The sequence below is a fragment of the Lichenostomus cassidix genome, unplaced genomic scaffold (genome assembly GCF_008360975.1).
Source record: "Lichenostomus cassidix isolate B80296 unplaced genomic scaffold, HeHo_3.0 HiC_scaffold_598, whole genome shotgun sequence".
Taxonomy (NCBI): domain Eukaryota; kingdom Metazoa; phylum Chordata; class Aves; order Passeriformes; family Meliphagidae; genus Lichenostomus; species Lichenostomus cassidix.
This window is the reverse complement of record NW_028147422.1, coordinates 1-13,767: the sequence shown is the minus strand read 5'-3', so window position 1 is coordinate 13,767 and position 13,767 is coordinate 1. Positions and strand designations below refer to the sequence as shown.

The following is a 13,767-nucleotide window of genomic DNA, read 5'->3' as shown; positions in this document are numbered from 1 at the left end:
GGAGCAAAGGGCTGAGTGCAAATAAATCAGGGAGGATTAGGATTCTCTAAAGTTAAATGATTGTTTTTTCCTGCCTGCCTGGAACCAGCAGCTTTCCTTGTCTGGCTGCTGGGCTTGGAGGATGCTGGGATGGAGGGAATTCAGCCTGGAAAGGTTTCCTGGCTCAGGTTTGCCCAGGACAAGGCAGATTCACATCCCTGAGCTCGGAGCTGGCCTGGGGAAGCTCAGAACAAACCTTGGCCCATTGCAGAGTCACTGGGCAAGGAAACTTTTCCCAAGGACAGGGAATTCCCTTCAGCTCAGGAGGGCAGGGATGGATGGGATTTTGGGGAGGAATTCCTGCCTGGGAGGGTGGGGAGGGATGGGATGGAATTCCCAGAGAAGCTGTGGTGCTCCTGGATCCCTGGAATGTTCAAGGCCAGGCTGGACAGGGCTTGGAGCAACCTGGGTCAGTGGGAGGTGTGGAATGGGATGGAATTGGATGAGCTTTAAGGTCCTTTCCATCCCAAACCCCTCTGGAATTCTGTGATTCCCTTTCCACGTGTTGCCCTCACCATGCTCCTGTTATTTTTCTTTCACCAAGAGCGTTGTGACGCCAAATCTGCACTTTAAACGCCGAGAGGCAAACCTTGCAGAACCAAACAGCCAAATTCCTTCTCCTCCTGATCCTCCCCAACCCCTGCTGAGCCTGGTGCTACCCAGGGAGCTGGAAGAGGAGCATCCCTAAACCCCCAAACCCTGGAGTGCTGGGGGAAGAGCCCAACCAGCCCAGCAGCACCCCAGGCAGAGGGAAGGGTTGGATTTCCTCGGATTTCGGTGTCACCTTGCTCCTTCTGGGGACTTTGCCAATCCCCCCTTGTCCCCTGCAGGCTCTCATTGGCCACGGCAGCAGCTGGCACAGAATAAAAGTGATCTCTCCCAAAATGAGATTTCCTTTCCCAGGTGCCATGGAGGGAAGCTCATCCCTGGAGCATTTCTAAGGTAGGAGAGAATCATACAATTTCAGATATAGTGACAGTAGAATTTATCTCCAGAAAAATTCCTGTCTATAATCAATGTAGAACTTTGTGAGAATTTGTTTGGGTTTTTTTTCCCTCATACATTTAGGAACTATAAACAATTAAATGACATAAAGTGCAATAACCTCCTGATATTTAAAGCTGGCAGATTGGGGTTCAATACCTGCTGTGAACTGGAATAGCTGGAATTTTAGGGAGAACCCAAAAGAACAAGTGTGTTGTTAGCATGCTATGAAGGGAAATATGTTAATGATAATTAACATAATTTAGTGATATTTAGATCCAATTAAATGTAGGTTTATTCTATGAATGAGATGACACTGCAGCAAAGTTTAATTCCTCCCATTTAGTGTCCACTGCGAATTATAATTTCAGTGGAGGGATTTGAATGATTTTACATTCTGTGATGGTGAATTCATGCAAAGAAAAAGTCCAGAATTTCAGTTTTATTTAAGTGCTTTTATTTAGAATCACAGGCTGGTTTGGGTTAGGAGAGACCTTAAAGACCATCTTGTTCCAACCCCCTGGCATGTAAAAAATAATCCAAAAATAATTTTTTAAGAATAATTAATATAGGAACAATCTTGCCCATCAAAATGAAAACCTTTTTAGTGATTCCTTGCCCTGAGCATTTAATTTCCTCAGCCTGGTGAGGTGTAATTTGGTAATTAATTATATTTTCCATGTTGGACAGCAATCCATCAGTCTGGCTGCAGAACAGGAGACTGGCTGGCTTTAGGGATTGTGCTGTGGGACAGGAAAACTTAGGAATGCTTCAGATTTCAGAACTGATTTACAATTTCCCCATAAAGTTACTAAATCCCTAAAATTGTTGGGGTTTTACTGTGTGGAAATTCTCTGTGTATTTGCTTAACTGCAGCTGTTATAGGACAATCCTGCATGAGGAAATTGCTCAAAAGGAGAATTTTGGGTTTTTTTTTCCCTCTCCCCAGGCAGTAAATGAGCTGAGCACCTCCCTCCACCCAATTTCCTGGGAAAACTCTTCATGGTGAGACTTCAGGAGCTGCTGGGGAGAAAATCCCAGCTTTGGACAAAAAAAAAATCCATGCCTGGAATCCCAGAATTCCATCCTAACCCAACACAAACCTGGAGAAGGGATAATTGATCCTCTTGGGTTGAATGGCCACAAAGGGCAGCAGCAACCAAAAGGGATTTTCTGTTGGGAATCAATTTCCCATTAAATTATTTTATTTTGCTTGAAAATAGGGGGAAAAAAATCAACCTTTTCTCTAAAATGGAATTCTTAAAGATGGCAAGGTTTGAATCCCAAATGCCTGATTTGGAGCTCCTGTTGCCCTCTGGGTGACAAGGACAGGGAGTGTCTCTCTGGAGGTTTTCCCAAGCGATGGAATGCTGGGGCTGCTCGGGAAGGTTGGGTTACAGCTCAGCCATAAAGGGACTGTGTTCCAGGTGCATTTCCAGCTGGGGAAAATGCCTTGAAGAAAGGAACAAAGGTGCTTTTTGTGAGGAATCCCCTGAGAGGCATCGCCTGTCCTGTAGGAGAACCCAAGGCCTTCTGCCTTTGTTCTTTCTTCCTGCGCCAGCTGAACCAACACTTAAAAAAAACACCCAAAAAAAGCAGATGTGAAAGTTTACACTAAAAAAAAAATCCCAAAAATTAAGCAGTGAAAAGGAAAGAACTGACAGAAAATATTTGGAATGCTTGGCGCTTTGATTCCGAAGTACCTGAGTTTGGAAAACTTGTTGTTTCATTTTGCTTCCATTGATTCTTTTGTGTTATGTTGGACTCTGAAATCTTTATGGAATTCTCTCCATATCCTTCCAGGACTTAAAGGGGATTACAAGAGAGCTGGAGAGAAACTTTTCCTGAGGGAAAAGTGATAGGATAATGGGAATGGCCTTGAGTTGAAGAAGGGCAGGAATGGATGGGATATTGGGAAGGAATTCCTGGCTGAGGGTGGGGAGGAGCTGGGATGGAATTCCCAGAGAAGCTGTGGCTGCTCCTGGATCCCTGGAATGTCCAGCTTGGACAGAGCTTGGATCACCTTGAGACAGTGGAAGGTGTGCAATGGGATGGGATTTCAGGTCCTTCCATCCCAACCTGGCCTCAAGCATTCCCAGGACTGGAGCAGCCACAACTCCTCCGGGAGAGCAGTGCCAGAGCCTCCCCACCCTGCCAGCCTTTTGGGAAGAGCCAGAGGATGCTGAGCTGGAATTTTCTCTGTTTCCCCACAGCTGCTGCCATGGGGAGCTGCCCGGGGCTCATCCCGCTGTCCCTGCTGCTCGCTGCTGTCCCCCTGCCCATGGCACTGAAGGTGACCCCAGCCGTGCTCTACACCAAGCCCAGACCTTCCCAGCTGGTGGCCTCTGCCCCCTCCATCCCTGGCAAAACCCCCCTGCCAGCAGAGCCGGGCAGAGCCCAGCTCCCCACCCTCTTCCCCATGGAGAATTCCACGCTGGACTCGGCCGAGTTCTTCTTCAACTGCTGCGACTGCTGTCCTCCCACGGCAGGGCCTCGGGGCTGGCCAGGGGCACAGGGACCCCCAGGTGTGCTGGGCACTGTCCTGTCACTCTCAGCTGGGCCACAAACCCACTAATCCACTAATCTATGGGGTTCATGAAATGGTTTGGCAGCAAATGGGGAGATCTCAGTGATCTGAAGCTCATCCCGAGGGACAGCTCTGATCTCTGCTCTGGGACAGGGACAGGGACAGGGAAAGGCTGGAGATGGGTCAGGGAGGGTTGGGATGGAGATCAGGAGAAGGGTCTTCCTGCAGAGAGGCTGCCCAGGCTCCCCAGGGAATGGGGACATTCCCAAAGCTGCCAGAGCTCCAGGAGCATTGGGACAGCACTGCCAGGGATGCCCAGGGTGGGATGGCTGTGGTGTCTGTGCAGAGCCAGGAGCTGGACTGGATGATCCCTGTGGGTCCTTCCAGCTCAGGGTGATTCTATAATTCTATGAAATGTGGATTGGGATCCTGCCTTGGGTAAATCCAGAGCAGAAAAATGCATGATCAACACATCCTGGGAGTTACAAACCACCACACTGGTGTGGGACAATCCCAAATCCCTGCTGGCAGGAGGCCAAAGTCCTCCATTCTCTGTCCCCCTTGAGGTCACAGATTTGATTTCACATTCACTTCAACCATGGCTTTATGACCTTTAAAACTACCTTCAAGCAGTTCTGCATCTCTGCTGAAAATTTCTGATAACCTCTTATTTTCTTATCATTATTTTTTCCATTGGAAAAGAGGAAATCCAAACCCCCAAATTTGGGTTCAATTAAAAAAAAAAAAAAAAATAGAACACCTCTCACTAGAGGCAGCTCTCTATAAAGGACTTAAATATTCCCTAAAATACACTTTGTCTCTTCTTCCTGCTGCTAAAATTCACATCCACAGAGCCCCTAATTCTGCTCCTGCCCTGAGGAATAGTGCATTAGTCTGTTAATGTTCACTTTACTAACACTAATACTGGAGAGAGAAACTATTCATCAGAGGAAAGGTGGGAAAATCATGACATGATTCTCCTGTAATCCAATCTACTCCAGGGATTGTCACTTCCCATGCCTGGGAGGAATTGGCTCCTGGAAATTGTCGTGGCTGCAAAGGGAGTTTGATGGAAAATCCTTGTGATGGTTGAAGGTGTCACAATCTGCTCCCAGAGAAGCACTGGGGATCTCTGCATTCCCCAGGGGATGGAAAAGAGAAAGGATTTTTCCCTCCTCTCTGCAGCATAGAGCTCTCAGCCAGGTCCCACTGCTGTGTTTGCAGGATTGATAGGACAATCCTTATTTACAGGATTGATTCTCCCGAAGGAAAGGGACAATTCCAAAGCTGTGGCAGCTCCCTGGATGTGCTCAGATATTAAAGGCAGATTATTTCTGGTGTTTGATGAACCTCTGAGCTCCCTCAGAGGCACTGAGGCAGCTCGAAGCTGCTTTTAAAAAGTCTTTAGCCACAGCCAAGAGTGAAATGCGAAGCTGTGAGGTTTGGTGATGTCAAATAAAAGAAGCAGCTCTTCCCAAGGCGATGGAATCACCTCATGAACACTCCTCAATGCCACATTGCTTAGCTATTATTGAAAATGTTATTTATAGACTTAAACCTTGGAGTTGCTGAGGCAATTCTGTTGATTTTTCAGGTCCCAAGGGGGAGAAGGGAGATGCTGGGCTGCCTGGGCTGCTGGGAACTCCTGGTCCTCAAGGTCCAAAAGGCTCTAAAGGAGAAAGAGGTAAAGCAGACTCATGGAAAATGCTGTTGCCCTCATCAGATACCCCCAAAATACCAGATTTCTCAAAGGAAGAGGAGGGTACTAATAGGGATTATTATATATATATAATATATACAATATATACAATATATACAATATATATATAATATATATAATTTATATAATATATATAATATATATAATATAATATATATATAATATATAAAAACTGGGGAGGTTTAGCTGGGATTTGTGCAGGGACAGGAGCTCAGGGGGTGGAACAAACTCAGGGTTTGTTCAGGAGGAATAGCAACAGCTGCTCAGAAAGATCTCACTCCAAACTCCTTGTTCTGAACAGGAAAAAAAAATCCAAGTGCAGTTTGCTTTGGATTAGGGACAGAAACAGGAAAAAACCAGCATGAAGTTATATACAGGTGTAAAAGCTTCACTCCAATTCAGTTTCTCAGGCAAAATAATTTCAGCTAGGATGGAGAGCAATTATTGTCCATCAGCATTCCTGGAAGGAAACCCTGCTCTTCAATCTGGGCTGGGAGATCCTGGCAGGACCCTGCTGCTGCCTCTGGACAATCCCTGGGGCTCCCAGCACAGAGTTGGTGCTGCTCAGTCCCTGCAGTTCCTCAGGCAGTGATTTACTCCTGGAAAAGGCTTTTGGAATTCCTTTCCTGGAATGAGGAATGCAGAGCTGTCATCTTCTCCATTTCCACTAAACAGCAGCAAGTGTTTCCCAGCGAGGCAGAAATCTTGGGGTGAGGTGGAGCTTGGGGCTGTGGGGTTCAGCTGAGGTTCCTGAAGGTGTTCCCTGAAAACCCTCACTGGTCATGTCTGTTTTGTTGATGGAGTGAGGGACACATGGAGCTGGTCCCAGCGGGGTGTGATGTTCACTGTGCTGCACTCACCAGCACTGATTAATTAATTAATGAATTCATTCATGCTGGAATGTCCTAGGAGGCAAAGGGGAGCCAGGGGAGCGAGGAGCCACTGGAAGCCCCGGTTATCCTGGCAAACCTGGGCTGCCAGGTAGGTCTGGGAACCCCAGGATGGAACTGACCTTTCCCTGTGCTCTGGGTGTTCAAACAGCGTGGAAGGAGCAGCCATTTGGATGGTCCTTCCTTCTCCAAAACACCCCAATTTTATTGTTTTTAATCTTCTTTCCCCCTCCAGGTGAAGCTGGAGCCAAAGGCAACAAGGGCAGCTATGGCTTCCCTGGGCTGAAGGGACAGAAGGGGGCTAAGGGGGACACCTGTGACAATGGCACCAAGGGGGACAAAGGGGACAGGGGGGACCCGGGAGAGCCGGGAGCAGGGGGAGAGCAGGGGGACAAGGGGGAGAAGGGGGACATGGGGGAAAAGGGGTACTGCGGGGAGCCGGGGGGCAGAGGGGCCAAGGGGGACAGAGGGGAAGGTGGCACCAAGGGGGAAAAGGGCAGCAAGGGTGACACGGGGGCCGAGGGTGTCCGAGGGGCGGCCGGAAAGCAGGGGGACAAGGGCGAGCAGGGCAGCAAGGGCGACAAGGGCGAGCTGGGCCCGGCGGGCATGGCCGGGCCCAAGGGTGACCCCGGCAGCAAGGGCAGCAGGGGAGCCCAGGGCAGGAAAGGCTCCCGAGGCGCCAAGGGTGTCCCCGGCGTGTCCCCAAGGCCACCTCGCTCGGCCTTCAGCGCCAGCCTGTCGCGGCCTTTCCCTTCTCCCAACGCGCCCATCCGCTTCGACCGCGTGTGGTTCGACGAGCGCCGCGACTACGACCCTGCCACGGGCAAGTTCAACTGCAGCGTGCCCGGCGCCTACGTCTTCTCCTACAGCGTCACCGTGCGCGGCCGCCCCGCGCGCCTCAGCCTGGTGGCCGCCGGCAGGAGGGTGGCCAAGGCCAGGGACACGCTCTACGGCCAGGACATCGACCAGGCCTCCTTCCTCACCATCCTCAGGCTCAGGGTGGGCGATCAGGTGTGGCTGGAGGTGGGGAAGGACTGGAACGGGCTCTACGCTGGCGCTGAGGATGACAGTGTCTTCACGGGGTTCCTGCTCTACCCGGATGGCTTGGAGGTGCTGCTCTAGGTTTGGGGGGTGAAGGTGGAGCTGAGGAACATCCTGTCCCTCTGCCTGGGAGCTGCACCTCGGTTTAGTTGTTCTTTTCTTGAGTTGTAACAAAAATATCCATATTTGTAAGCTATGGATTGGTTTGAAGAAGTCACAAGCCCTTTGTGAGTTGTCCCAATACCAGCAGGACCAGCATGGGGAGGGAATTTCCCATCCCAGTTTGTAATTAGCATATTCAAATCATGTCATGAAGCTCCTTCCCAGCTCCAGCGATCCTTGCATGGTCCAAACCCCTCTAGGAGTCACTTCTGATCACTGATTTTGGTAAAACCACCAGGGTTTGATTTGTAGACCTCAGCCAGATGAGGACATCAGCAGTAGGTTCCCTGAAATCACCTGAAAAAATCTGAAATTCTTTTCTCATTGAATCAGTATTATGTAGCACTCTAGCCTTGGTCATGAACTACATAAAAATTAATCTAAAAGAGTACTAGATCAATGTAAAAAATCCTCCTGACTCTTGTTTTTAAACACAAATAAATCTGAAACTTTCAAAAGTAGCTGAGAGATGCATGTTTTACTTTCTTGGTCCACTCAGTTCATGATCCTCTGATGCTGTGGGATCATCCCTGGGCTGCTGGGAGGAGCCAGGAAATGTCTGGGAAAGGAGAGAAAGAAAAGTGGTTCTGGGTGATTCTCTTCTCTTTTGTTTCTTTCTGGTAAAAGTGCCATGCAAATGTGTTTATTTGAGCCAACAAAACACTGATTTGCTCCTCTTGGAAGCAGCCATGGGGCAGGGAGGGAATTTCTGCTGCACTCTTCTCCCTGCCAGGAGAAACATCTCTTTTTTTATTGTTAAATTTTCCAGAGTTGCCTCTTGCCCACCTTTCTCTCTGTACCTTCAACTGAAGGCTAATGAAAAAAATCAATGTTCATTAAGGAAAAATTCCATCTGTGGAATGCTGAGGGCTGGAAAACTGGGAGGACAAAACCACAACCCACAGGCATTGGGGTTTGTCTGAGGAAAATGGGATTCCAAGGAGTGAAACTCGATTTTTTTTTTTTTTTTTAAGCCCCTGTGTAATATTCTCTTCACACTTCTCGTTCTCTGAGTGAACTTTTATTGCTCCACAACCATTTACCAAGCTCTGGGATATTCCTAAAGATGTGGCTGCCTTAATATGCTGCTGCCTCCGTTTGGGATGGAAAGGGCAGCAAGGCAGTCAATAAAATCACCTGGCTCCCTGTCTTCCCTGGGAAAGAGTGGATAAAATGCCAGGATAATCCCAGGGTTTTACGGCAGCTAAACTGTTATTTTTTCGCTTTGCCTCCTGCCCTTTTTCTTTTGATATTCAGCTGGGTAACGCTGGGAACTAAATGGGCTTTAAAAGGTGGGAGATTGGGGTTAGGGAGGAAAGCTTTATAAACACCAACTCCATTAATTTCGATCCAAAGCCTTCAGGATGCTGCTGAACAGCTCTGGCTGGATAAAACTCCTCAGAATATTTTCTCTTTAGTCAGTGAAGCAGTTTGGAGCTGTGGAAAGGAGGGGTGAGAAATTACAAGTTTCCAACTCCTTCATAAGCTTTTTGATATAAAATGAAAGTTGTTGTTAAATGTGATGTGACATTGACAGAGGAAGGCTGTGGGTTGTATTTATTTAAATAATAGATATATATTTTGAGTAATATTTTCTTTGAGGATGAGTTTATTGAAACAAATTGGCTTTAATAACAATCATCTCAACTTCCAGCTGGACATACCTGAAGGAAAAACCTTTTAGACCTTTCCTGCTTTAATAATAATCATCTCAACTTCCAGCTGGAAATACCTGAAGGAAAAACCCTTCAGACCTTTCCTGTTTTAATAATAATAATCTCAACTTCCAGCTGGAAATACCTGAAGGAAAAACCCTTTAGCCCTTTCTTGTTTTAATAATAATCATTTCAACTTCCAGCTGGAAATACTTGAAGGAAAAACCTTTTAGACCTTTCCTGTTTTAATAATAACCATCTCAACTTCCAGCTGGAAATATCTATAGGAAAAACCCTTTAGACTTTTCCTGCGTTAACAAGAATCATCTCAACTTCCAACTGGAAATACTTGAAGGAAAAACCTTTTAGACTTTTCTTTCTTTACTCTACTGATGCTGGTGTGGATTTTGGGCTGGCCAGAGGCAGCTCTGCTGTTGGGATGCTCTGGCTGTCCAGGGAAAGAACAACGAGTGGCTAACCCTTGCTGATTTTCCAAGGAGTTGGAAGCAGGGCAGGATCAGTTCAACAGCCTTTCATGCCAAGAGGGATCCTGCAGGGAATTCTGAATTCCCTGTGCCTCATTTTTCCCCCTGAAAGGTGAATCCCTGCAGTACCTCATCCCTTCATCCCTCTGCCCTCTGGCTGGGATTTTGCTCCGTGGATCTGGCAGAGCATCCCTGGGCAGGTGGGAAGCAGTGGGATGGGGGAGATGTCCCTGCTGTGTCCCTGCTGTGTCCCTGCTGTGTCCCTGCTGTGTCCCTGCTGTGTCCCTGCTGTGTCCCTGCCATGTCCCTGCTGTGTCCCTGCTGTGTCCCTGCTGTCCCTGGCCGTGGGGTTGGTGTCACCCTGAATGCACCCCAAAGGTCCTGACTGGGTGATGAGATCAGCCTGCCTTGGCAAGGCTGCTTCCCCTGGAAGATTTCTGAGCAACGACTTCAGGAAAGCTCTTTGCTGCCTCAGAGGTTCTGCTCTGTCAGCTCCTGCCCAAAAACTTGATTTTAGCTCCTGAACTGGAATATATCCTGAATATCCCATCCCAGCTGGGAGCTCGGCAGCCTCAGTTTTCCTCTGCAGCATTTGGGGCCAGGAAATATTAAAATATTGGGGAAAACCAATATATTAAAATATTGGGGAAAACCAGGAAATATTAAAATATTGGGGAAAACACAAACATTTGGACCTGCATGTCACAGAGACAAATCTACTCGCTGCTTTCAAGATCTCACTCTTTATTTCCTTGTGTTACAAAAGCAGTCACACAAAAAAATGGCATTTAGCAGAGCTGCCTGTGCTTCGTGTGGCTCTTTTCTCTTTATATTCACTTTATTTCTCCCCTCTGCCAACTCACAGCTTTTATTATTGTTAAGGTTTTACTTTAGCTATCCAGATTTTTCATCTCCCCAGGGCATAGCTATTTGTTTGGATGACTAACTTGCTTTTCCTGTAGAGATGTGGAATTTCTGAGTTGCTGATCCAAGTCTCTCCGATGGATAAGTCATTGTCCATCTGTTTGCTCCCTCCTGGGAGCTCCTGGGAGCTGCAGAGAGGATTCATGGCAGTGGAGCAGGCTGCAAGTTAGACCTGGATTAGCAGGAGCAGCCTTGTTTCCCCCCATTCCTGCTGGTTTTCCCTTTCCCCACATTCCTGTTGGTTTTCCCCACATTCCTGTCAGTTTTCCCCCATTCCTGCTGGTTTTCCCCCATTCCTGTCAGTTTTCCCCTCATTCCTGTCAGTTTTCCCCCATTCCTGCTGGTTTCCCCCACATTCCTGTTAGTTTTCCCCCCATTCCTGCTGGTTTTCCCCACATTCCTGCTGGTTTTCCCCACATTCCTGCTGGTTTTCCCCCATTCCTGCTGGTTTTCCCCCATTCCTGCTGGTTTCCCCCCATTCCTGTTGGTTTTCCTGGCTCCCGAGGAAGGAATCCCCTTGGCTGAATTTATTTTTCCACTTGCCATCCCCGGGGAACTCAGTGAAAAAAAGATTTTTGTGAAATCCCACCGCTGTTAAAAGCCAGGTTGGGTCCTTGCAAGGGTTGTGGGGCAAGGATTTGGGATTGGATTCTCTGCCAGAATCTTCCATGGAGCCAGGGCTGCACCCAGGCTGAGCCCAGCAGTGTCTGGGGTGGAGGTTTCAAGAATTTGGGGGAGAAACGCTGGAGAGAGGAGTGGGAATTTGTGGGAGCAGCAGCCCTGAGACAATGCAGAGGGAAGGGCAGGAGCTGAGATCCCACTGGGAATGATGCTGTCCTTGGGGAAACACAAATCCCTTAGGGAAGACCCCACAGCACAGCAGGGACAGGGCTGTGATCCCATAGGAATTCTGTATAGGATCAGCTCCCTGGCAGGACCACAAACCAGAGCAGGGACAATGCTGTGATCCCATGGGAATTCTGTATAGGATCAGCTCCCTGGCAGGACCCAAACCAGAGCCCAAAACAGGGTTGTGTTCCCATAGGAATCCTGTATGGGGTCAACTCTCTGACAGGACCCAAACCAGAGCAGGGACAGGGCTGTGATCCCATGGGAATCCTGTATGGGATCATCTCCCTGGCAGGACCCAAACCAGAGAGGGACAATGCTGTGATCCCATAGGAATCCCATATGGGATCAGCCCCCTGTTAGGACCCCAAACCAGAGCAGGGACAGGGCTGTGATCCCATAAGAATCCTGTATAGGATCATCTCCCTGGCAGAACCCAAACCAGGGCAGAGAACAGTGAGGAATGCTCTCCCTGAGGAGGAAGGAGCAGCAGGAATCCATGGGATGAATTCCCTGTTCCCTCTGCTGGCAGTGACACTGAGCCTGGCAGGAGGAGAAGGTGTTTTTAGGATTGGATTTTATCTCTCATTGCCCTATTCTGGTGCTAAATGAATTTATCCACGTGGACTCTGCTCTGCCTCAGATTGCTCACCCCAAACCATTCCCGGGTTTTCCCTCCCCGGGATTTTGGGATGCTGCGGGCCAGGCAGGGACAGCAGATGGCAATGTGGCGCTGCGAGCAGAGCCAATCCAGGGAATTGGGGCTGGGACGGGAAATTCCTTGGAAAATCCCGACGGGAGCTGCTGGGAGGGTCCTGCTTTGGGCCCTGGGGGGGATTTGGGGCCGTGGGATTCTGGGTTTTCCGTAGGATGGGATGGATGGATGTGCTGGGCACAGGGATTGGGATGAGGACACTCCACTTCCACTTAGGGAATTGAATCCCAATTAATGAATTTAGGATTTTCTGACTTAGAAAGGCCAAGCTTGGCCCCACCGTGGGGTGGTTGATGTTTATTGGGGTCTCTCTGTGTGTTTATTTGGAATTAAATGTGGTTTAATCATGTAGGATCTGTGTCCACAGTGGGGATTTTGCATGCAGAGAGCTGGAGAACAAACCTCAGCTCAGGATATGGGAATTATTCCCCAGCTTCAAGAATCCCAACAAGTCCATGACCCCATGGGGGACTCTGTCCTTGCTGGGTTTAATACATGGGTTGTGATAAAAACACCCAAAATCTGAAATTCCCACCTTTTTAAAGTCTCCTGTTTTCCTCCTGTTTTCCTCCTGTTTTCCTCCTAGGACTGATCCCTCTGCCTGGAACACTGACATTTTCAGGCTCCAGGCACCCTCAGGGAGCAGGAATTTCTCTCTGGATCCAGAGGGAAATTTCAATTTTCAGAGGACACCTCTGAAATAAATCCTTGGGATCACCAATCCTCACTCTCACCCCTGAATTTGACTTTCCAGGCTGGAGCTGAACACAACTTCCAGCTGAACACCAACAATTGGAAAGAACTCCAAGCTCTTCAAGCAGCAATCAGAGCTGGAAACAACCATTCCACAGCTTTTTCCAAATCTATCTTCCCATTCCTGAGTCACTGCTGTTACCAGGTTTACCTCCAACAGAAATCTTTCCACTCCATTGGCTGGAGTTAACTCAGTCACTTTAAGGAAAATAACTGGGGAAAAAAAAGGCTTAAAAAAGGCCTAAATATATTCTTTTTTTTTTTTTTTCTCAGAGGTTCATAAAACCTTCCTAAAACTAAAAAAAAAAGATAAATCCAAATTACGAGCTGCTGTTCCCAACAGAGCCCAAATCCATCTGCGGCATAATTGGAATTACAGCATCTCTTGGCAGCCCAAAAGAGTAATCAAGGCGAAAAAACTAAAACCATCCCAGGCGCTGGGAAGTTATTTTAAAACTAAAATGAAGCACTTGAGCAAAAAAAGGGACTGAAAATAAACCCAGTTTTAGTGAGAAATGGTTATTGTCATATCTCTGGCTAATTCTGAGTAAACAAGATATGATGAAAATATAGGAATATCCACAATCTTCTATTAAAGGGACCCCATGGATTCCCAGCAATATTCCAAAATTCCAGCAATATCTGGAATTCTGTGAGTTGAGTGCTGAAAACATTTGGATTTCATCTCCATGTGCTCCTTTTTGGTTTTGGAAGTGCTGTGATGGTGAGAGAAAATATTTTCTGTTGTGCCATTTCTGTACTGATAGAACTTGTGATGGACACAGAAATATTGGGTCAGGAAATATCCTGGTTTGTTCTGTTGGCATGGAAAAATAGTGATTTTTTTTCTTTTTTTTTCTTTTTTTGTCTGGGCTGCTTTTTAGAGAAAAGCCAAACAGGCAGCAGGCAAAATGTGGGGTGTAAAATATTCTGAATATGCAGGAGGATCTGCTGAGTGCCAAGGAAAACACAAACCCTGCAGAGCTTCACCCATGAGCTGCATGGGCAAAAGCTCTTGATTCA

The 13,767-nt window shown here is 47.7% G+C and overlaps 1 protein-coding gene across 1 annotated transcript; it reads left to right on the top strand.

Moving 5' to 3' along the window:
* The first annotated feature begins 3,244 nt into the window (after nucleotides 1-3,244).
* Nucleotides 3,245-7,297, top strand: LOC146423211 (uncharacterized). Its single transcript, XM_085045035.1, has 4 exons — nucleotides 3,245-3,548; nucleotides 5,145-5,234; nucleotides 6,180-6,251; nucleotides 6,396-7,297. The coding sequence occupies exons 1-4, from the start codon at nucleotides 3,245-3,247 to the stop codon at nucleotides 7,280-7,282; spliced, it is 1,353 nt and encodes a 450-aa protein (XP_084901161.1). The 3' UTR covers nucleotides 7,283-7,297.
* The last annotated feature ends 6,470 nt before the right edge of the window (nucleotides 7,298-13,767 follow it).